General features: G+C 45.1%; 1 protein-coding gene and 1 long non-coding RNA gene across 4 annotated transcripts in view; one reads left to right on the forward strand and one right to left on the reverse strand.

Annotated features, from left to right (window-relative positions):
* Window positions 1–24,408, forward strand: part of Syndig1 (synapse differentiation inducing 1) — a 160,092-nt gene extending 135,684 nt beyond the window's left edge. For all 3 annotated transcript variants that reach the window (XM_006985533.4, XM_016003979.3, XM_016003982.3), the window contains exon 4: window positions 23,287–24,408. In XM_006985533.4, coding sequence (XP_006985595.1) covers window positions 23,287–23,445 — 159 coding nt within the window. In that variant the 3' untranslated portion in view covers window positions 23,446–24,408. The remainder of the gene's footprint in view (window positions 1–23,286) is intronic.
* LOC143272775 (uncharacterized) lies at window positions 7,075–19,894 on the reverse strand. Its single transcript, XR_013050363.1, has 3 exons — window positions 19,708–19,894; window positions 12,832–12,999; window positions 7,075–8,218 (listed from the first exon to the last, which is right to left on the reverse strand). It is a non-coding gene; the product is annotated as an uncharacterized LOC143272775 (long non-coding RNA).
* Window positions 24,409–24,782: the final 374 nt, after the last annotated feature.

A 24,782-nucleotide genomic window follows, 5' to 3' on the forward strand; every position in this document is an offset into this window, starting at 1 on the left:
AATTTACAAACATGTTCATGAATAAAGTTTTGTGTTACAAATAAGAGAACGTCGAGATCTACTGTAACTTGCAATTTTATATAATATAAATACTTTTGTTCTTAGTGCACAGTGTTCAGTATTGATATTTTTAATGATTTTGTAGCATTATGATCTATGAATGTATAATAATCTAATCAAGCCATTTCCCCCCAAATGGACATATAAATTATTTTCAAATTCTCATTTTGTATTCATCTCAGCAAGTGAAATTTCACTGAACCAAAAATTATTCATGTCCAACTTTAGTCAGATACTGTTAACCATCCTTCTGCCACAGGCATCAATTTTTACTTCAAAGAAACAAAATATGGAATGCTTTTCCCTCCACAGTGCTCAGTGCGGGGTTCAGTGTTCAACTTCTACCACATGATAGATGGAAACAAAGATCTTACTGGTTTTCAATTTTCATTTCCTTGATGACAGCAATGTTAAATATATATATATATATATGTATATATATATATATATATATATATATATATTCCTTTCATTATTTTTACTTCTTCTGTAGCTTACTAGTTCACACCTTCCCCTACTTCCATAGAGTTTTTATACTTTATTGATTGTAGATACTGTTTTCATATCAGCTATTTGTTTTGCCTATGAGCTGTATCTCCTGTACTTGCTGTTGACAGACTTGTCTGTCAAAAGTGCCATTTGCCACACAAAGCAGCCCTGAAATAGTTTCTTCTGTGGCTTGGAGAGGAATGTAAGCTGAGTGGGTAGAATCTTGGTGTCCCTTGGCAGAAACTTGTACTGATGGTCTCCCAGGCAACATCACACAGTCCAAGTCTCCAGGCAGCCTGGATACCTGACTCAGCAGCATTCAGGCCCTCCCTGCTTCAAATAAGAAGAGAGCACAGCCTCCCAGCTATCTCTTACTCTGTTGGCACGGAGACTTTTGAGACAAGGGAACCAATGCCAATAGAGACCTTTCTTGTTATCCTGAGCTGGGGGCCTAGGGCTGGCTTCACAGTGTGTTTCCTGAGCATATGAGGAAGAAGTATGCTTTCTTTCAGTCAAGAGAAAGGAGCAAAAGAAGAAATAAAGTGGAACTGAGTCCTTAGTCCTCGGGTAAATGCTGGGTAATTCACCTACTACACAGAATCTCCCACCGAGGCAGCTTCATTTTACCATTTGAAGATCTCTCTGGCTTTCTGCTTTTTCCACTGACATCCTTGCAACTCTGCTGGCTTATATAAGTTCCTCTCAATGTGCTAAAGAGTGGAGGTTGTTGTTGTACTAAAGATGGGCCTGAGACCAAAGGACATTGCCTCTCTTTTCAAATAGAATATAAAGTAAGCAGATCTTGTGCTGGGCAGGCCTTTCTCCCAGTTTCCTTTCTTTTTTTTTAAACTGGTAACTATTCAAGTCTCTAAATTGGAAATACATCTTGAGGAGGAGGCCAACTTTATTGTAAACTTTGTTTTTCCTTACATTCATACAACATATACTTTTGCACAGGCAAACTGATGCAGTTATCTATAAAGGCGTTGTATTTTGCTGCCTGTTCCCCACTCTGTGTGAGATTGGGTCCCACTGGCTCCATGTATGTGTGGTATTTGGTCCACAGGTGACCAGTACTACTTACCTTGACAACCCTTCTTGCTACTTCCATGAGTATGCACACAGTTTCATACATGTATACAATGTATTGTGCTCAAATTCACCCCATTACCGTCTTTATCTCCCTCCTAGTCCTGCAAACCCACTTACTTCTTCCCAGATAGTCCCCTCCCTCTCTTGCCCTCTGCCTGCCTGTGTGTGTGTGTGTGTGTGTGTGTGTGTGTGTGTGTGTGTGTCTTGTGCACAGGTCTTGTGCAGATAACCACAGCTGCTGTGTGTTCTGACATTTCACAGTTAACTCATGTGTTAGTCAGCCTTCCACTGTGTAGACAAATGACTGAGATAGTCAACTCACAAAGAGAAAATGTTTACTTTTCTCCTTTTGGAAATGGAGCACATCCATGTCTGTGGAGTTATCTCCTTTTAGCTGCAAATCTGGAAAGTGACTTTGCACTGTAGGCAAAAACCTATAAAAACTGTGTAAGTATACTTAGATGTCCCTATGACACAGGTACAAATTAAAAGCTGTGATGGAGTCCTCCAAAGATTATCCAGTGTCACTTGGGCATTTGCTCCTAACAGCAGTCATTGCTTGGATGTTCTCTTGGAGAACTCCTGGGCAAGAAGAAACACGTATTCGTCTGCCCCTCCTTCCACTCTAACAATTTTTCTAGGTCAAAAGCTGTGAACCTAGATAGATAGGAAACTAGACCTGCAAAATAAATCCTCCTGTTCAGAGAGGTCTGTCCTCAGGTCCCACCTAGCATGGGATCCTCTTTATGGAGCCTCTTGCTAACCTAGGAAATCCTAGCACAGTGTAGGGTCCTCAGATTTCTACCACAGAGGAGTTATCCTGAGAGCTAATATCCCTGGATATGGCCCATTCCAAGCCATTAATATTGAGTATTTAAATGGAGAGGACAGACATCCAGAAACAAGACAAAGAGCAGAGCAGGTACTCAGCCAGCAGGCACTGTGTAAAGGCAAAAACCCATGTTGGGGGGTGGGAGTGGCCATGACTGGCTCCAAAGTAGGAATGAAAGTAGCCAGCAGTAGAGACCATTTGGCTTCCTCTGGACCTCCTTACTTCCAAACTACCACTCCACTTCCTGCTGTTGGGACTCTATGGATGCAATCCCAGACAATCATAAGAACACCTTGGAAACTGTTGTGATTTGCTTAAATGCTTCTGTCAAGGCAACAGATGGTACATGGCCAAGGCTAAAATGTCCAAAGAAGTGTTCCTTCCAGCCAGTACATTGTATTGCCACACGCAGTTATGAAAGATGAAGGTGAATGGGTCACCTGAGTACAATAGCTGCTGTTCACCCCTCATTTTAAACAAGAAAAGAGTGAGTATAGAGCATCCCTGCCACTGTGTCCCAAAGTCTGAGATCCCATGACTGTGCATGGTTGAAGAACCATCTCAGAGCAATGTAAAGCAACAATGAAGGGAAAGGGAAAAGATGAGTAGGGGAAAAGTCGGGAGAAAATATGCCACGTATACCCAAATTGCCAACACTGAGCTACAGAAGACTAAGCCAGACACCTGGAGTACAGCCGTGTGCTAAGAGTGGTGGAGTGGTCAATGGGAGGGTACCTCCTCTGTTCTGAAAGGTGAACCACAAACTCATTTATCCTCTAGTAACATGAGAGAGGAAGCAAGTCATCCATGAGATACTTTGTTTGTGTTCTGACAAATAAAGCTTGTCTGGAGATCAGAGGACACAGCTAGCCACTAGTTATCCATAGAGGCCAGGCAGTGGTGGCATACTAGCACTTGGGAAAAGAAAGATCAGGAGTTCAAGGCCACCCTGGGCTACATGAGAATGAACCAGTCTAAAAGAGAAACAGATCTAGGCAGTAGTGGCCCATAGCTTTGGTTCCAGCACTAGGGAGGTGGAGACAGGAATATAAGGCAGGTGGAGCCAGGATCTACCCCATTCAGTCTGAGGACTCATAGAGACAGGCCGACCCATATAGTCTGAGATTTTGTAGAAGTCTGATGGCTGATCTTTCAGTTTTCATCCTGATATCTGAGTCCAGGCTTTTATTGATTAAGACTGATAAGGATCACGCTTCATACACCTTCCCACCAAGCCCTTCAGTGATGCTGCTTCATAAGTTGGTAAGGCAGTTAGACCTCCTGTCATAATCTGCATTTCATTCTGGTGTCGTCCATCCCCCCCACACTCATTTTATTTGTAAGCACTGAGACAATCTCTATGCTTAAGTTTCCTGAGCTTTGACAGTTTATGTGCCAAGCACTGCATACCCACAATGACAGCATGTATGTACAAGACAGTTTCTCAGATACCCCAGCTTCAAATAAGAAGTATTATAGCTTCAGTGTAGAGTCTATTTGGGGTGTGTGTGTGTGTGTGTGTGTGTGTGTGTGTGTGTGTGTGTGTGTGTGTGTTTCGAGACAGGGTTTCTCTGTGTAGTTTGGGTGCCTGTCCTGGATCTCTGTAGACCAGACTGGCCTCAAATTCACAGAGATCTGCCTTGCTCTGCCTCCCAGGTGTGTGCCACCTGGACTCAATGTAGACTCTTTAAAATGTGGTCTTCAACATAATCATGTGCTATTGGCTTTTCCCTTTTGCCCTGTAACTGCTGTCTGAATTTCTCAACAGAAAAGTACATAAGTCATCAAACACAATATCCTTGCTTCCATCCTGAGCACTGACAAAAGCGAAAGAACATTGAGTGGTAATTAACTTGTGAGGCTTTATATATTTCAAAATGTAAAAGTTATAGTTTATACTCCCAAGAAGAATGCAGAGTCCCGCAGACTAGCTACATTTCATTGCCCACAGGGATGTGGGGAAATCAGCAGCTGGTCCTGGATTCAGGACACTTCAGATTCTGAACACATTTTCATTTAAGTGTATGATTTTTAGCAAATTAATCTTCTTTACCAAACCTCCATGTGTTCATCCCTTAAGCAGGGCTATTATTCATCCTCAGCCCTCTGCAGCACATAAAGATTCTAAGACGAATGTAATTTAAAATGACTTTTTACTCACTGTGGCAATCTGTGTTTTCCAAACATGGCTACACTGACATTCCATTTCACTCTCTCTTCTTCAGGGCAACCTTGCCCCTGCTCTATCCTGGGAGGAGCCCAGTTCTCGTGGGTTCACTTAGCACCCTGTGTGTCACTGAGAATGTAGGAAGGTAGCGCTGTGTGAATTCTAAGGCCAGGGTCACTGAGGTCCTCCTGCATCTTCCTCATATGCAGAGATGCAGTTATTATTTTAGAGACCCAAGATGCTGTGCAAAGAATTAGCCCCTATGGGACCACCACGCTGAAAGCAAGCTAGGCTCCATGGAGAGGCCACTGGTACTAGGCCCTTGAGCCATCTCAGCTCAGGCCATAGATGTCTAAAAAAAATTTTCCAAATTGGACCTCCAGTCCATTTTCCTTGTGCACACTATTGAGAACCCCTGCTGAGCCCTTCCTAAACTCTGGTCCACAGCATCCATGAACATCCCCTGACTAATGCCTCAGCCCCTGGCATACTTAGCTGCAAAGTGACTCATCACCAGAGCCCTCACAACTACACCATAGTTACTATTCAAAAATTGCTTATGTCCAAATTCTAATGTTCCCAGAAACTCCATGACATAGTGACTCATTATCTCCAACTGACAGAGGAGAAGACCAAAGCTCAGGGAGGGAAAGAATCTTGCTGAAAGCCACTCGAGTGGTAAGCAGTGAACTTAAAATCTGGACAGTTAGGGAGAAAAGCTCTTGGGCTCCCAAAATGCTTACAGACAGTTGGGGAAGGAACTATTGGAAAATTAAAACCGCCTGCTTTGCCTTCAGGATCAGACTGTGGCCATAACCCTCTTCACTGCTATTCTGTCCTGTGAACTGAACCTTCTGTTAGGATGAAGACACCAAACAACGTGTCTTTAAAGATTTTGCCTCATTTCCAGGAACAACGCCCTTGTTAATTATATTTATCATATTATTTTTCCATTGAAAGCATCTGAACCTCTTAGATATAGATCATCCGAATAGGAATGGAGGACCACTTACCCAAAACACAAAATGAGCAGACCAAACTAGCTGGCTTCCCAGTCATTGCTGAGAACCCAATGCTTCCAGTCAGGGCACTCACAGCTGAATCAGCAGTTTCTGTTGCCGTGGCTACAGTTTCCAGTGAAGTAGCTTAGCAAGGATAACCAGTCCATGCTACTGATGAGGGAGGGGGAGAGGGAACTAGCATAGGTGGAATTGATGGTGGGGAGAGTCTTCTTCCATGTGTGATAGGATTGGAGAGTCTCCGCTGTGAGCTCTCGAGGAGACTCAGCCCTCTGATTCTGCTGTCCTTCTGGCCCACAGGGCAACACTGGTGTCACTGTCAAGTGGCAGAGGCTGGACCAAGAAGAACCTCACACAACTACTCCATATGACCATGGTTTCATCTATGCAGTATTCACAAGGTGGAAAGTGCTCAGCAGATTCTCAGGGAGCAGCATCCCAACAGACCCCAAATGCTAAACCTTCAGATGTGGGCTCTCCCCTTCTACTTTGGAGGTTTGCAGTGAGGGTTCCCCATGCTGCCTCACTCCAGAAATTTCTGGCATAAATTGAGATACCCTCTAATCAAGATGTAACTTAAGTTCACACTTTACCTTGGGTACTAACACATAACCTCATCCCTCATGGAACTACAGAAGGAGGCAGATGCAAGCTCTGTCTCAGGAAATTTTCATATCTACATCTGAGCTACTCCTCTCCCAAAAGGCGATATCTGGGGAGAGACCTTCCCTTTCCAATACAGCATCTCACTTGGAACCCACAAACATTTCTAACAAGCCATGCATGCCTATCAGACACCAGGTCTACAGGCAGATGACAATGTGTTCACATTGAGCCATATACAGTAACCTCCAAAGGGACAGGGGACGCTAATTTCCTTTGTATCTTATTCTTTCGAGTCTGGTTAAAAAAAAAAAAAAAAGTAAATGTCCTATCTTTGCCTTTGAATCTATTCCAAACAAGGAGCTTCTTGTTAGCTTGTGTCTGAGAACTGGCACTTCATTAGAAGCTCTAATAAAGAAGTCGATGTAGGCATACTTGTAATTTTGCATTCTGCTTCCAATCAGGGAGCCCAGGGGACTACATAGAGGAGGAGTGCTGTGCACACAGGCAGAGCAAATGGCAGTCTTCTCAGCATGTCTCAGCATCCATTCACCTGAGCAGAACCATAGAGCACACCACAGAATCGTGTCTGTTGTGTATACATGTCCCATCAAATCTTGCCTCGTAAGTAAGGCTCCTTTCGATTAGGATGGGCAAGGCAATGCTACAGGGACATTGTGTGTGAGCCAAACACTTTCACTGGGAAGGATGATGGTAAATATTTCCAAGCAGCACAGGTACATCCATGGGCACTGTCTTCCTTTAGCGTTTCTATTTCTGTGGTAAAACACCATGACCAAAAGCAATTTGGAGAGGAAAGGATTTATTTCAGTTTACAGTTATACATCACAGTCTAGCACTAAAGGAAATCAGGGAAGGAACTCAAGCAGAGCAGGAACCTGGAGGCAGAAACTGATGCAGAAGTCATGGAGGAGTGCTGCCTGCTGGCTTCCTCAGCCTGCTTTCTTATAGCATCCAGGATTACCAGCCCAGGAATGGTACCATCCACAATGGGCTATATCACTGAATATACATGAGTCATCCACAATACATCAATGATCACTGAAGAAAATGCCCACAGGCCCATATGGCGGGGGAATTTTTGCAATTGAGTTTCCTCTTCCCAAATGACCAGCTTGTTTCTAGTTGATATAAAACCAGCCAGAACCAGCACCTTGCTATGGGTTGGGTGTGAAATAGCTTCTACGGGCTCATGTGTTTGAACACTTGATCCCTGACTGGTGGTACTGTTTTGGGAGATTGTGAAACCTTTGGGGCCTACTAGAGGAAGTGAGCTGAAGGAAGGAGGTCTTATGGGTTATAACTCAGCCACACTTTTGGTCTAGCCTGTCTGTTTCTTTATCTTCCAAGACGTGAGTCCCACTGCCATAAATACCACCAAGATTTCACTGTCGTGGTGAACTGTATCCTGCTCATCCTCCTCCTCAAGCCAGAATACATCCTTCCCCTCTGGAGTTGTTTCTTGTCTGGTATTTGGTAACAAGTGCACATTGGTTAGGAAGATGAGACATTTTCCACTAAAGGGTGAAGTCTCTCAAAGAACTAGAAGGAGCAGAAAATGCTCAAAGACATTTCAAAGACAATCCCAGTGGAGACAGACAATCAGGCTAGGATCTGGCTCAAAAGAGGAAGTGACTTTTTCACTTGGAATAAGAAATCCCAGGACATAAATTTTGCACTAGTAATTAGGTACATATAGGGATGGTTTGTGGAAAGTGGAGGACAAAGTGAGCAGTTCGCCTGGACAACTTCAGCAAGAGAATGTAAACTGTGTAGAGTAGGCAATAGATATCCTTCTGTTGGGGCTCTGGAGGATGGGAACTTGAGGTCAGGTACCAGCAGGTTCCACTCAGGACTCTTTTCTATGTTACAGGCAGCCATCTTGGTCCTTGTGTCCTACCTGGAAGACTATGATGCTTCTGTTTTCTCATGTTCCTATAAGAGAGTTAATATCAGCATAAGAGCTTCACCTTTTGACCCCAAAGGCCTCACCTTTCCTCCTCATTGGGAATCAGGTTTCAACATAAGGACCCAATATGAACATAGACATTTAATCGATAGCATTTTGGCTCACAGATACACCTCCATGAAATAGTTGACTTTACTAAAGCCCTTCTTTTGAAGTGAATATTTGGTAGTAAGAGAGGACATTTATGTGTGTTTGTGATTTACAGCCTTTCCTCTTGTGGCTATGTCCTGGACTCACCAGAGATTTGAGGACACAAAGAACACAGTGCTTACCATAGGTCTACTTCAGTTTTATTTCACCTGTCAAATAAATTCTGACATCTGACTCCCTTGCTCCCACTGTATCATCAAACATTTGGTGTTAGTTTAGGACAAGAACTCTTGCTGCAAGAAATAAAGACAAACATGCTGCCCCCCAAAGAGCAGATTCAGAGGAGTGCATGCCTGGCTGGTAGACTCTGCCCCCAGTTAGAAAGCAATAAGATCCCAGGGAGACCAGAAGCCAAGTATGAGCCCAGCACCAGCACAGCATACCTATATCCTGGCTGCATGTACAAAGCAATTAAAGAAAGTTCATATCTAACACCTTTGCTAAGCAAGCCGGAACACAATGAGCCAAATATCTGAAATTAGCATTGAAGTTGAGTGCAGCAACATAGAAAACAAGCCATTGGTGCCAAATTCAATTTTCACAGTCAGTACTAGGATACTCCTAGCTGATGGGGGTCAGCACCTGCTATATTTATATTATCACTGGGCTGTTTTAATCCATGTTGGAAAAGGTGGTTCCCAAAAACAATTTGATCCAGCTGCAAAATAAAAACTTGTGAAAACCATTCATTAAAGGAGTAATGTTCAATGTTACCCATGAGCAAGGTGATATGCTAACTATTGACAATTAAAATATGAGTAACAAAGCAGCCTCTATTCCTTGGGACATTACGGTCCAGTGGAGAAATGAGCATCATTTCAGTAACTGGTGTGAAAAACAAGCATCAGTTCTGTGGAAGCATGGCATAGGCAGGCATGACCAGAAATAGTGTGTGAGGAAGACTTCTCTAGGATTGAATACCAGTGTTGAGATTGGGAGACATCCTCCTGAGGAGATAGGCCCAAAAAAAGCCCTGAGGCTCAGGGAGGAGCCAAGAGAAGTGGCCAATGAGGTTAGACAAAAAAAGAACCAGGACAGGGACAGGTGAGACAAGGCTTGCAGGCTTTGGAGGCCCCCTAAAATTGAAAGGCTTTTGAGGAATATTCTGAGAAGAGGCAAGATAATGTGGAAAGGGAAATAATGATAGGATGTGTACATTTTCGCCATGTCCCCCAATGCAGCCAAGATGAGAGTAGGACAGAGATTGGCCGAGGCGAATATGGCATCAGAATAACAAAGGGGAGTCTGAGCTTAAAGCTGTCGGGCCAAAGTTTCTGTTATGACAAATCATCAGGTGAAAGGGTGGCCAGAAAGACTGATTGTGCTGCCAATGGCCAGCTAGGGTGATGGCAAGTTTAGCTGTGGTTTTGACGAGGTAATCAAGTACTGGAACTCTGATGTGTATATGTGTATGGGCTGGATTTAGGAAGCCAAGGTTCAGTACATGGAGACAGTAGTTGAATCTGTGGGTTTTAATGACTGGTCAAGAGTAAAATAACGATAGGAGGGCCTTTGAACTGAGCCTTTGTTGATCCAGCCTGTGCTCTGCAGTCCCACCATGACGACTCCATGGCTTCACTCTCATTTATTCTACTCAGGACTCAGTGAACCCCTTCAGCCTGAAGACTCATCTCCCAACCCAGTTTGGACAGTCCCCAGCCGTTGCTTTGAGCACCCTTTCTACCCTCCTCTCTCCTGAGTGCTTTGTCTCCTCAGGGTTTTCATCTCTGAATCTTTCTGTGCTGCCTTGTTGACATTTTTAAATCTGTCTTCCAGAACACAAATTCTTTCTTCAGCTGTGCGTAGTGAATCATCAACCATAAGTGAATTACAACCATAACTCGTTCTACTCTTTCACTTCTGAGAACTCTTGCTGCTTCCAATTTTAGATTTGTTTTAATGTGACCTATTACCCACTATAGATTAATCATAGTTTTTTTTTTGTCCTTCTTAATCACTGAAATCGTTTCAATTATTTTGAACATTGAGATTGCCATAGACCTCTCCTCTAGTTTCTACAAACTCTACAATTCTTCTCCCTTAGATCTCTATGACTAGATTAAATAGAATTGCTTTGAAAGGATGTGACTCGGGAAGTAATGATTCTGTCTCACCAATCTCTTGTGTCTCCTGCAGTTTATAATTTCCTATTGTGGGTTTAACTAGAACCAGGTTTACATTTTTTTCTCTGCTGGAAACTCATGAGCTCTAGCTGTGAATTGTCATTGTCCTTAGAGACCATCTTTGTGGTGTTTTTTCCCCCAGCTTGAGTGCTGAATCCATTTGTATTTTAATTTCTCAGCAGGGCACTTGTGCCTTGAATATAATAAGCACAGAGCCCACACCTCTGATTAGCCTGGACTTGGTTTGATTGCTTACTCAAGGGCCAGGACAAAGCTTGCTGACTTACCAGCATAGAGGAGTTTCCAGACCCTTGCAGAGAGAGAACTCTGTTTTTGAGTTTCTGGTTTCATGCATGGGCTCTCTTCTTGCCAAACACTTTATCTTCTCTCCCCCTCAAAGCATTAGAAACAGCCACAGCCCATAGACCTATCTCCTGGATGCACATTACCCACCAACTACATGTTTTCTGTTGGAAGGACAGGCCAGGTTACCATCTTGAAATACAAACTGGATTCTTTCACAGGTGAACACCAACCTCAATAACAAAGGCAAAAGACTCTTAAAAAACAGGAAAATCTTAGAAAACAAAAGTACAAACAGAAGTGTAATTCAAATCATGGAGGGATATAGGGAAGGGGATGAATCTGGTTGAAATACATTATATGAAATTCTCTAATAATTAATGAAAACAGTTTTTTAAGTAAGTAATCATTCCTCCCTGTGGCACACATTCATCTTTGGCCTACTCTATGCAGCATGCAGGACTGGGCTCCCCTGGGCATGGAAGGTCCAGCTAGAGCTCCCCATCAGTCAGCTGGGCCACATAACCAACATTTCTACTAAACCTGCACAGGTTCAGTGAGCACAGGAGTAAGGGCAGGCTCTGGATAAAAGTCGCCAACACAAATCTTACTCTTAGAAGTTCTTGGTTCTGCAACTCTGCATTTTTCTCAGTCTCTATTTGTTGTTTAAAGGCAGGTAAAATCAATTCCACAGAAGTGAGGCATCTCTACAATGTTGCTTCTCCCTTCCAGAAGATACTACATTTAAAAATAAAAAGATGCAAGTTTGCCAACTGTACTACAAATAAATGTTTTGCCTACCCAGTACTGGGGCTGCTGACGGTAACAGTCAAGGGTCCATAAAGCACTGTATCTAACCGTGGGTCTCCATTATGGCTCCTGAATTGGGGCTTCTTCAGAGCTAGATGGTATCAAGACTGGCTTTTGTATATGGAGAGAGGGAGAGGGAGAGAGAGCTCCTGGTGGAGCAGGCATCCTTTCCATTCTTGTTTCACTTGAATTAAAAAGATTCAGCCCTAAATGTTGTATGAATTCTCCAAGTAAGCAAAAAGCTTGCTCTCAGGCATAAGCACTGAATCTTAGGTCTCACTCTGGCCCGGTTGCCCAGCTGGGAATCAGTGACTGCTTTAGCATGCTGATACCAACCACAGTCAGAAGTCAGTTTGCAATTTCTATTTAAATTGGCTATTTCACAATATGAAAACAAACACCAGTTCCTTGAAACTGCAGTACACCTTGTACCTCTTAGAGATCACATTGGCCCCAAGGCCAGCAAGCTGTGGGAGGTTGTCCATCTGCCATGGCCTGACTCTATTTTTTGTATTCTATTCACATTTGCTTTTAATGTGTCTTCTCGCCATTCTAGGTTCTTTGTATTTGATCACGACTTTATTTAAAAATAAACACATTAGAATTTGTCAATTTTTGTTTCCCTGCAGAGGAACTCTGCTAAAAGCTTCAGTGTCTCAAACACCATCTTGAGACCATGACCACAGCTACACTAAATGTCACAAATGTCTGTTTTATTTTTTAAAAAACATTTTAAGCAGCAAGAAATTGTGGGTTGATTGATAGAATCTTGCCCCACCCAGGAATAATCTAAACGCCCTATGTTACTAGCAGGGCACACTGCTCTTGAGTGACAAAGAATAAAACCCGAGCCTGTGTGAACCACAGTAATGATGGCATGAGGAAAACTATAATGTTTTTATAAATTATAATGCACAGTTATTGGACATACTGAGGTGGTTTTGGCAGTATACTTTCTCTGTGCTTGGAGTTGTTTTTGACATGTATTTAAAACAAGGGAAATTTACTCAGCGGCCCAAATTAGAAGACCGGCAGTAAGCTGGGGACACTTCTTCATAGACAAAGACTCCAGAGCATGGCTATGTATGTGGAAATGAGATGCTGAGGAAGGAGGTCATCGCTGTAGATGATTCTTGGCATGCCTCCCAGCAGTGTCCTCTTCCCTAGAACCTGAACTGGCCCCAGTGACTCACCTGTAACCCAAAGGACACAACATCAGGGCTCCTCTGAGTCTTCTGTGGAGTTTCCTCTTTCTTGGCTCCCATTTGGGGTCCTAGGGTGCCACTCAGGAATTGAAGTTATCAATGGCCATGATGGTGGAGAGGGAAAGATGCTAGGTATGAATGAAGCCATCTTGGACCCTTCAGAGGAGCACAACCACAAGTTAGAGATCAAACAACCCCATTTAATGTCAATGTGATCTGACCTGAATTCCTGATTCTAAAATAATAGTTTATCATCAAATGGTTGTGTTACACACCACTAATTCTGGAGTCACTTGTTACCCAGCAACAGATAATTAGGACAGTCAGTCCCCTCTACCCACAGGGAAGTCCTCAGTGGGGAATGAAATGTGAGCAGGTAACCCAGTTCTTGGATGGCATTCCAGAAGCAGGTGATTGACTAGGAAACCAGGCAGAGTCCGAGAAGGGGGAGGAATTAATGAGTGAAGGCTTCTCTAAGTAAGATGAAGGGTAAGATCAAAATGACACCGATCAATTAACTTTTCCCTTGACCCCTCCTACAATTTCAGTTTTCAGTTCCAGGGTCACCCTTATCCTAGGTTCCTTTAATACACTTTGCACTGCTCTATCTCCTAGCTGTGATCCTTACCATCACCATAGATGTCTACAAAACCGAGGTACATCAGGAGAACTTTCTGACTGCATCACACCCTTGGACCTGCCCAGCCTGTAGCTAGAGTTTTTCTGCTTTGCCCACAGTCAGGACAAATCTTTGTCACCCGCCAGTCCCACAGCCACTCAGACCCAACCAAGTAAACACAGAGACTTATATTGCATACAAACTGTATGGCCGTGGCAGGCTTCTTGCTAACTGTTCTTATAGCTTAAATTAATCCATTTCTACAAATCTATACCTTGCCACGTGGCTGGTGGCTTACCGGCATCTTCACATGCTGCTGGTCATGGCAGCAGCTGGCGGTGTCTCTGCCTCAGCCTTCCGCTTCCCAGAATTCTCCTCTCTCCTTGTCCCACCTACTTCCTGCCTGGCCACTGGCCAATCAGTGTTTTATTTGACATACAGTCCATCCCACAGCACCAGCCCTCACCTAGGTCATTGTTGGCTCTAACTACAGTAAGCTTAGTCTTTTTTTTTTTTTTTTTTTACAGAGGTTCATTATATAGCTCTGGATAGTGTCAAACTCCTGATCTGATCCCTCTGGCCCAGTCTCATGAGCTGGGATTATAGGGATGTACCACCACATCAATCAAGAGGACTTTTGCGAGTCATATCAGGCTTGGCTGAAGCTAGCATTTTCCTGAGAAATCCAAAGTGACCCAATGCAGCCCATCTGTCAGCAGATAGGATATGGGAGATCATGGAAGCAACATGAAGCAACTTTTCTGGACACCACAAATGGCGTCAGTGTGACCTCCACATACCTTGGCACTCAAAGTTCTCATTGCCGAGGACCTGTGACTACTAGAAAGCTCATAGCAGAGTGACTAGTCATTGGCTGGGGAGGGCAGAAGTATGGGGGAGTCAGCTCAGGAAGATGCTTGTCCTCAGCACTGGTGGAGGGAATTGAACTGAATATCCTAGAGGTTTGCCTTCAGGAAACGTTTTCAAAATATTCTCCAGATATCTTCAGTAAGACCTACACAGCCGTCCCCTGCTCACTGTCTGGCCATACCCCGCTCTTAGCTTACTTTTCCTGACTCCGTGGTCTCAGTGACCTTCTCTGTGGCCACCTTCACATTATTCCTGCACTTAATCCTTGTCTCAGCATCACTCAGGGAACCCAGCCTGACTGGAGTGACATTTAGAATAAAAGGATATATTTTCAGTGACATATGCAGCTAAAGCATCCCCCACTATCTCAGTTCTGTCCCAAAAATGCTTTTAACAGTACAGTCAGAGGAAAAGGAAAAAGGAGATGGAGACATTGGAAACAAAGATGGGGACATATCACACAAAAGCTGTGAGCAGACCAGAGAGGGTACAGTGCAGACAGTGGAATCTGACAGGCTCCCAGGAAAACCCCATGAACATCAGCCCCGTGGACCAGTCAGCCTTGTGATGTACTTAAGTGTGAAATACCATCCAACAATTGCCTGACCTCTGAGAAAGCCTTTCCCCACCACACCCAAGCCCCAGATGAGACCTGAACAAGTGGAGGGGCCTTTAGAAAGGGGCTGGGATATAGGCACATTCCGGAAAAAGAACATTTTTAATTGTATAATTAGTATTTTCAGGGAGCTAAAAGGTAGAATTATTTTTCTGAAGCAAAACGAGAAAGTGAAAATGAAGCCATGAGAGAAGAAGAAGAGTCCTTGGAAATACAGCAGGGTGCCACTCAGTGTGAAATTCTCATAAAAGGCTTGAAGGAGCACTAAGGATAACTCTCCTAGCAAGGGCAAGCAGTGGACCATAGTATATGCACACACACACAAAAGAGACAGGTGGAAGGTTAGTTCAGCAATTGAACAGGAAGGACTTTCACTTTAGTGTTTTAGAATACCAGGAAGAAAGATGCCCTCATACATTACTAGAGAGAAGGGAAGGTCCACAGAATTATACTGAGTGCTGCTGATGCTGGCCTGGAAATGAGAAATGCATGAGAAAAGGGTGTAAAAATGTTAAGGGAAAAAAGTTCCCACATTAATTATATATCCGGCTAAACTATTAAATAATCAAATAGGTAGAATATGGTGATTTATAGGTACACACAATCACAAGCATGGCTTTCTAGGCAACTTCAGGAGCACATATTGTAAAGCTATGTCTTCCTGAGTGGAGGCTGGAGACCAGGAAATAAGAACTGCAGCCCTGGAGACAGTAGCAAGAAGTGGCTCTCACCTTTAACCCCAGCACTCACGAGTCAGAGGCAGGTGGATATCTGAGTTTTGAGGCTACCCTAACCTACATAGCGCTAAGGCTACCTTGTTGAGGAGGTGGGGTGTCAGATTTTTCATGAGGAACAGGTCTGCGCCAAAGAACAAAAGAGCAGGAGGAAAATACTGCAAATTTTGAATTCGGGTTTTTGCCCAGGCCAGTGGTCTGTGGTACAACTCTCACTGGTGGCACTAGTCAAGCAGGCTTGACCACAGATCTCAGACAGCACACATCACAAAGGGACACAGCAGACCCTCCACAATGCGCAGTCTGGATACTACCCACAGCTAGGGACAGAGGTGCTCTAGGGAGATATCTGAACATCTTGGCACCCAGGTCAAACGTTCAGGATCTCAATGTACACAGAACACAACTGTGAGCACTTAGTGGCAGTCGAGGCCATAGACTCGTGGCCTCCCTATCACAAAACTGATGAGCTGCTGTTATCAGGCCCTTCTTCGTGAAATATAGAAGCCACCAAGCCCTGGAGTGCACTCAGCTAGACTTCCTTTGTGGGGGTTATTATTATATGTTCTTTATGCTGGCCCTGGACCCGTGCAGATGAACCTACAAATCAGGGTCAGCATGCCTGGTGGGAAAGGGGTGGTGTGCTGTGAGGCAGGCTGCCCTCAAGAGCCTGTTCAGGGAATGTGAGATCTGCTGTCCTGTATCCAAAGCACTGTCCTATCTCAGAAGGTGTCAGCTGAGGCTTTTCTCTCCCTGTGGCCTCTTCCAGGCCAGAGTTGGGCTCCAAAGCCAGTGTATACCCACAAATTGTCTCAGAGTCTGTTAGTGAGCCTGCTCTACTCAGGACATGCCAACTTAATGTGGCATGTTAAGGTGTAACAGTACTCAAGAATGCAAGAAGTTTCCCTGTTAGACCACAATTGGAGATGGAGTGAGCATGGGGATAAGTGCCTGATTTTCAGATCTAACCAGTGGTAAGTGGCTAGACATTTTTTATTCAGATTTCCCATCTGTCCCTCATTCCTCTTAAACTTTGTGTATATGGCAGCTAATGTTGGAATGAGCTGCTTGCGTCTAAGGACCATCCCCTTCTGGGGGCTCATCATGGCTCCCCTGTGCTCCTCCCACTGCCAGTACAGCTCTTGGTGTCTTGTCCTGGCACAGTGGATGTCAGCTGGCAGTAAACCATGGAAATGACCTTGAGAATGCAAAGACATGTAAGGCAGCCAGGTGCTCATACCAGAGGAAACATGGGCAGTCAAGGTGCCCACAGTGTTAGTAATTTTCAGAGAAGTGGCTGCAAAGACTGTGGGAGCCTGTCACAGACTCGAGGAGGTGGGGTCCAGCGTTTGCTGCCGAGGCCCTCATGCTGTGCGTGACCCAGGACTCTCCATGAGCAACCAGCCGCCTGGCTGGGTAGATGATGCGGAACATGGAAGTATCTGGCCTGAATGCCTCCTTCCCTTTAGGATAGTAACTACAGGAAGAGCAGAGCCGCAGGGCACTCCTTCAGAGAAAATGGTGCTTTTTTTCCAAAACCTCAAACTAAGCGGTTTCCAGGAGAAGGAACTGGACACTTTGAGAACTGCTTGTTAAAATTTTAATCTAGAGCTAGAGAATCCTCAGCACAGGGTCGGTCACTGGCGCACTGAAAGACCAGAGCCCAGGTACTTCAGAGAACACAGCAGGAGACTGGGTGTCCTCAAGGCAGAGGGTGCCATGGTGTTGCTGAAAACTGGGGTCCCTGGATGTCAGTGAGTCTCCTGTGAAACTTCAAATTTGAGCACAGGTCTGTGGACACTTGTGATGTGGAGATACTGGAACCGTGAGTTTCTGCAGATATCAAGATCCCTTCCTTGACTCCATAGAATTTCCTTCATTTTGAAGCTATTTCACTGTGTCCAAATATGGGGGACCAGGAGAAGAAAGGAGAATATTCCAGCCTGTGAAACTATGTTAAGAAAAGTCAGTTGGGTAACTCAGGGACCAGGATCTTCAGCACAAAGAGGAGACATTAGGGAAGCTAGGTGGGGTCTGCTTACAGATCTCCAGGTCTGGAAATGTCTGGACCCACTAGTAGACTCAGCAGGAATCCTGGCAGAACTGCCCTGCTTCCCCCATAGAAAGCAGTACTTATTTTAGATTGAACCATCACCCAGCCCTTGCCCATGGATGAGCTCTCCTATCAGCCAGACAGGGCCATTAAAACGACCACCCAAGAAGAAGAAACAACCACTTCTCTGCAAACTTGGCATGTCTTACCTCGACAATTAGAGCAAAGTGACCATCACATGTCAGAAAGCCTTGAGTTCTTTCACAGGAACACAGTGTGTTCCTTTGACCCAGTTGTTGGGTGGCCACAATTCTAGCTAAAGAGACATGAACGGGTAGTGGCAATTTTAGCCAATGCACAGTTGTCCTCACCAAGAGTTCTCCATTTTTTATATTCTTAGTTTAAGATTTTATTTATCCGTTCATTTCTTTATATACTTCTTTATTTCATCTATTTGTTGGGGGGGATGGGATCCAGGGAGCCAGGCATTGCAGGCAAGCCCACTCTGCCGAGCTCCATCTCAGCCTTCTTTGTCTCAGCTGGAACTGCTTTTCATTCATGAAGGTGAACTGCTTCCTTGAGTCTTAATAGCTGCTTTTGCTCTCTGATTTTAAGATCAGATCTTCCTTGTGTCTTTACAGCCAGACAAAAGAAGAGAGCTTCTTATCTCAGGAATCAGAGTGTACACAGTGCTCTCTGCATGCTCAGCCCCTCGTGGTTTAGGTGGTTTCTCCCTTTCCAGTTTTGTCTAAAACCCTGGGCTTGCATATGGGCCTGCATTATAGTTGCTTTTTTCTCAGGCCGTGTTCTCTCTCTCTCTCTCTCTCTCTCTCTCTCTCTCTCTCTCTCTCTCTCTCTCTCTCTCTGTGTGTGTGTGTGTGTGTGTGTGTACATGTGTTGATGTGGATGGGCACATGTGTGCAAAAGCTTGTAGAGGCAGAGATCAGCATCAGACGTCTTCCACAATCACTTTCCATTTAATTTTTGAGACAGTCTTTCACTGAAACTAGAGCTTACCAATTTGGCACAAAAGGTTAGCCAACAAACCCCAGGTTCCTCTGGTCTCTGCCTCTCCAGCACTAAGTTTCCAGGCACACACTGCCACAGCCAACTAGGGCTTGAGCTCAGGCCCTCACTTAACACAGTAAGCCCTTTCCTTTACAGACTAAGCCATCTGACCAACCCAGTTTCTAAGGTTCTTTTTTCCTGTGAGTTTATCTGTGGGCTGAAATCCACCTGTACAGTGTTCAAGAGTAGAGAAGCCATGGCTGCTGGCCACACTAAGGCCCCTCCCTGTGCCCTCCTCCTCCTCCTCCTCCGGCACACAAAGGTGCACACCGAGCCACTGCTACTCCAGGCTTGTGAGCCTCCGGCACTTTCTGTTTTATGACAGACATTACTCACAACATGTTGGCTAAAGGGCAGGGAAAGAAATACCCAGGCACAAGGGAGCTTGTTCTTAATCTACCGAGGAAAGAAGGCAGCAGCGTTCTCACCACAATAAGCATAGGCTTACGGGGCTTCTCGGGGCTGTGAATCATGTCTTTGTGGCTAGGAAGGTGTACTCACATGGGTAGGGATATTCAGTGCTTACTACACACTGTCACCTCCCTCTTGTTCAGTCTGGTGACTTTCAAAGTTCTGGGTTCTAAAGTGGCAGAGGAAGACCCAAAAGAAAGCCCCCTGTTATGACCCTCCAGAGGTGCAGCCTCTTAAGCCCAGGAGCCTGAATTTGGTTACAATCCAAAGGCTGGTTGAGGTCAGATTCCATTCTGGCTAGAGGAGCCCCAGGTAGACATTCTGCATGTGCCTCTGTGGCAGTATTAGTTACCTCCTCCCAGGGACCATGTGGTGGTTTCCCAGTGGCTTTAGGGGTGTAGGGGTAGCCTATGGTTTGAACCTTCTAGAAGCAAAGATTCTGAGCTACAGTGAGGATAAACAAGTTGTCTATCTGGAAGATGATTCCATGTACCTGGTGATGAGCAGGACCCTGAGGAAGGATCAGGAAGAGGTTGCCAGAAGCCACTGAGGGCAGGTGCTGAGTACTGCATCCTGAGGAAGAGTGAAGATTCAGCGCGAGGAGAGCTCCACAGGACTGGGAAAGATTCCCAGTCTTTCCAGCCCAAGAAGCAGACATCTTCCACAGGACAGGAGATGACCACAACAGAATCCAAGTCAGACTGACAAGCCAGTTCCTCTAGACCTCTGACCACAAGAACTGTGGGACATAAGTGAGTAGCCTTGCTTATGGCCACAGAGGTTGGAGATGTCATGTTTCTTAGCAACAGATGACAGACACAGCACAAACTTCTAGACTGTGAGGGCTGAGGCCTGTTCTGGTACAGAGAGCAGCAGGTCAGGCTGGGTCTCAGGGAAGCTGCAACAGGTAGGTGGCTAGTTCACATACAAGCAAGCAGTGTTTCCACACCCATGGGATACTCTGAGACCAACTTCTTGGGGTGCTTTCTAAATACTCACCTTTGCCACAGGAGTTTCCTGTGTAGATGAGTATAGACACATCTAGTTATTTGGGGCACTCTTCATTCCAGCCAATCTCCCCACCCCCACTGTGTCTCTGTTGCCTAACGGCACTGGTTACATCTGTCCCTTGTCCTCATCTCCTCCTTCTCCTTCCCCAAAAGAGTCGTCAGGAGCAGCTTGAAGAATCCACTGAGCTGGGCCGGTCTGTTTATGAAGCAAACACTTGCACATAGTCTTGTCTCCATCATCTGCAGACAGGCTGAGCACTCCTACCTTCATGCCTAGCAATTAAGCTGTCATAGAACCCTATGCTGTTAGCCAGGAGGCAGGCATTTCTTGCAGTTTGTCCCCTCCCAAAGGGTCAAGAAGAAGGCTGGTAGCCACAGTTACCCACTTTCCGAGATGAAGGGTTGGTGTGGAATCCCCTTCCTGAGGTCATGGGGTAGGTAAATGGCAGTTTTTCTCATGGCTTTGGGACTCCAGAAACTCTGATCCTGGGAAAGGGAAATGTGAAGGGAGCACACCATGACCTTACCTACCTGATGCTTTCTTTGGCCATCTCTACCACACCATCCTCATGTTACACCCCTGGTGTTTGTTGGAAGAAAAAATACTCAACAACTGAGCAACAACAACAAAAGAGAAAGCAAGGTCTTCTAAGGCAGACTAGGAGTAGGAAGGAGTAAGCCTGATCCTCAGACATGGAGACTTGGGGTATGAGTGCTTTGGCTCCCTATGCTCAGAACCTTCAGTACAGGGCCAGAGTTCAACTGTAGAGATGGGCAGGCCACTACTCCTTCCCAGGGAAGTCACCCCTGAACAAACAAAGATCAGTTACTAAGGGCTAAACCATGCACAGCTTTTGAAGGTGATATTTCAGCATTTGCACACTTGGTCATCCATTAATAGTTATTGACTGCCCACCAACATTACCATCCACCTCCTATGGCCATGCTCTAGGTTCCCAGTTGACCATAGAGGAAAAGGGAAGTGCAGGCCCTGGTCCATAGTAAGTACCCACAGGTTCAACTCTGATGAGTCAGGGAAGTGGCACTCAGGAGATCTTCTGGAAGGTTCTTGATCAGCTAAAGTGGGCTCTGCACCCACCCTCCAGGCTTCCTTTGTCTCTCCTCCTCTATGCTAGCCCAGGCACACTATACCATGTGAAGGCTAGGATAATGACAGGCAATGGTTAGCTGTGCTGCTTGCTGATGTCCCAGGGCTGTTTGGGGTTAATGCCAAGAAGGGCAATTACAGTGAATTATGTTATAGGACATTGGAGTGTTTGGGAGCATTGCTATGTAAAATGAAACCCAGCTAATTATAGCTTAATTAATTAATTACTGCTGTCCTTTGAGGCTTCTCATTTTAAATTCCCTCAACTCCGCTTCATCAGAACCTTGTCCACAGTTAGCTTCCAAGCTCAATGCCAAGGCAAGAAATGAGGGAGGAAAAAATAAAACCCAGCTTTGAAGATTCAGAAGCTAGCGTCCAAAGAAGGGGTTCAGTGTCAGAAGAGGGTCCTTATGAACACATCACAGATTTCCAATCTCACTAAACCAGCATCAGGAGATTTGGAAAATGATTTTCCCACTCACCAGTTATCTCCAAGTCTGGCCTTCTGTATAACTCATGGCATATGTTATTGCTTTTAGGTTAAGTGAATAGTATGTCCTCCTGTACCCACATATAATCCAGAAATATCACAGATGCACCATGAAAAGTGGGACCAGTGAAAATATACAGCTTTTTAGAGATGGCTCATGAGTTAGGGGATGCCACAGAAGAATGAGCTCTACCTTTCTGCTGAGCAGTGAGTCCTCTGCTCCTTAGGATTAGCCTTCCTCTGCATCACTAAGAGTTACAGGGGATCATGTGTCTCGGCAGTATCCACTCCACTAGCCCATGAGCCATGTGGCTCAGGAAGTCCCTCCATATTGCTACAACTTAATCCAACAGTGCTCTACTTCCTGAATCAAGGAGCATGCGTAGTATGGCAAAGAGTCCCAGCCAGCCAGTAGAATCTGAACATAGGAATTCATGCTCCTCAGCCAGCAGATCTGGGACAGGAGGTTTCTAAAACTAGTTCACAGGTCTCTCAGTGTTGATATGAGCTTCCATAATCACCTCTGGGATTCCCCACAGCCTCAAGACACCCACTATATAGATGACTCCATGTCCCCAGGCAGGAAGGAGGAGTGTGTCTTATGTAGTTTCATGGCTTATCAGAGAAGAAAATACATCCCAGAGTTCTTCCAAAGATGAATGAGACCTTCCTACAACACTCAACTCCCCTCTCTGGATAGTGTGTTTAGTCTCAATTGTGGAAGGGATTAGGAAGGGAGGAATTAAAAAAGGATTTACAGGGTCTGCCCTCAAAATGCTGATTCTGAGCCAATATCTAATCTCAACATCACTGTTTACCTCATGACTCCAGGAAGTTTAAACCTAACCCAGCTTTTTCAGGGGTGGGAAGCAGTCAGGAATCAAAGGTGCCGCAGCACATGGTGGCTAACTTCTGAAGAATGGACCTCAAGACTTCTGGGATGCATTTAATAATATTATGCCCTACTTTTCTCTCTGAGAAATGAGAGATACAATTTTCTTCTCCATACTTCTATTGGGCTATGGGGATTGAAAATGTTCTTTAGAAATTGTTTTCCTAATAAAAACTACACCATTGTTGAGTAGGAAGCATGGCGATAGAGATGAGAGCCTCACCCACCCCTGGCATATCATTCCTGAGACCCTGCCTTCACATGTGTGGTCTCACTGGGATACTTCAAGATGTGACTTCCTTAAAAAAAAGACAGAATGGGAGCTTTGACTCCCTTGACATGTGGGAGCAGTCACAAATACCAACCATACACTCCTTTAACAGTTAGGGACTTACCAGGTGCCCAGTCGTTATGGGAATACTTGCTGTTCCCCTGTGTCCTTGCCTGTATTGGCACATCCTCTCCATAGTCCAGTGAAGTTGAATGTCGGGAAGGAGCCAAGCAGAACCCTTTCCTCACCATCATTTCCAACTTGTTCACTCTCCCTCTGTTTTTCTCTGCCAACTCTGCAGACAAACAAAGCTGTGGCCAAAGGAGACTTCCATCAGGCCAGCACCAGCTCCCGGAGGGCCCTGTTCCTGGCAGTGCTATCCATCACCATTGGAACTGGCATCTACGTGGGTGTGGCTGTCGCCCTCATCGCCTACCTCTCCAAGAATAACCACCTGTGAGCTTCCTAAAGGCTGGCAGAAGGAGGGGAGCCAGGCCACGTGTGTGAGGGTGGCGAAAAGACACCTGTGTGATACTGTACAGTACAAGTGATTGCCAAATGACTCCATGATGGCCCTGGAATCTTCTACTCCTGGACTATTTCTTCTTCTTTTTTTTTAATCCTTCCATTTCATCTTCAGCACTGTGCAGAGCACCAGGCAGCCAGCAATGCTGATTCTTCCACATGGAAGCTCCAAAGATTCCAGCCCAGTGGCTGAGCCTGGATGGATTCTAATGGATCGATGATAACCCAGCTCTGCAGCCTGCCAGTGCCTGGACCGCCACCCCATTAGCAATATACAAACAGTTAAAAAAATATGTTTATTTTTTATGGAATATGGTGCAATAGGCAGAATGCAGGAGACATGTCACCACTAGCTGTGGCCCGCTTAAGTCCTCTGTGTCCCCCATCCTTGTGGCTTCCTTTCAGAAACAAGTGAGGTTGACAAGGAAAAGAAAACACCTGCTGGGAGATCTGCTGTCTCTGTCCACAGATGGGTCCTGCCTGAGAATTCAAAATTAGAGGAGCATAGCGCCTATCCTGGCCCTGCTCAGTCCCAGCACGCTGCCCCAGCTTGGAGCATCGGGCTCCATGCAGATACCCAGCAATACACAGTTCTGGGGCCTCGTTAATCTTCAAAGGGAGGCAGCCATAGCCCCGCCTCCCTCAAGAACAAGCCCAGCATTTGCCCCAGGAGCCTGAAGGAGAGGAACTGTGAAGACACACAGGAGGTTTAACTCTTGGACGCTCATCCTGGTCATGAGCAGCAATACTGGGATCCCGGAAATGAGATGGGCCTTACTCTGTCGACTAAATGAATGGCTATTTTCTTGTCATTTTTTTAAGTGCAACTCTTGCTTCATGCTGCTTCAGTTGCCAGATGAATGCTGAGAAATAAGTAATCACAGATGTTTTAATACCATGTCATTGCTGTTTTACGAGTGTTCATTATTTAACAAAAATTATCTTTTAGCTTGTTTGCTTATGACTTTTCTTTCTGATGAATGGTGATGGTTGGACTCTGTTTTGATGATTTACCTCATGTTTTACTTGTGGAAGAGCCAGCCAGCGCTCAGCAACGATGGTTAGGTGGCCCTGCAGGGAAAGAGTCATGAATCACACAGCCCTGGCTGCTTAAATGTCCATCTTGAGCCATCAAAGGATGCAGAGGCACTCTGTTTGAGTTCTCCCTGCAGCTTTAAAATATTCCCAGTCTTTGGGATCCTGGCATCAAAGCCCCAGAAATACTGACTTAACTAGTCAGAAATTCAGCCTGATGATTTCAGTGGATACTAC

This window comes from Peromyscus maniculatus, chromosome 4, assembly GCF_049852395.1.
Source record: "Peromyscus maniculatus bairdii isolate BWxNUB_F1_BW_parent chromosome 4, HU_Pman_BW_mat_3.1, whole genome shotgun sequence".
NCBI lineage: Eukaryota > Metazoa > Chordata > Mammalia > Rodentia > Cricetidae > Peromyscus > Peromyscus maniculatus.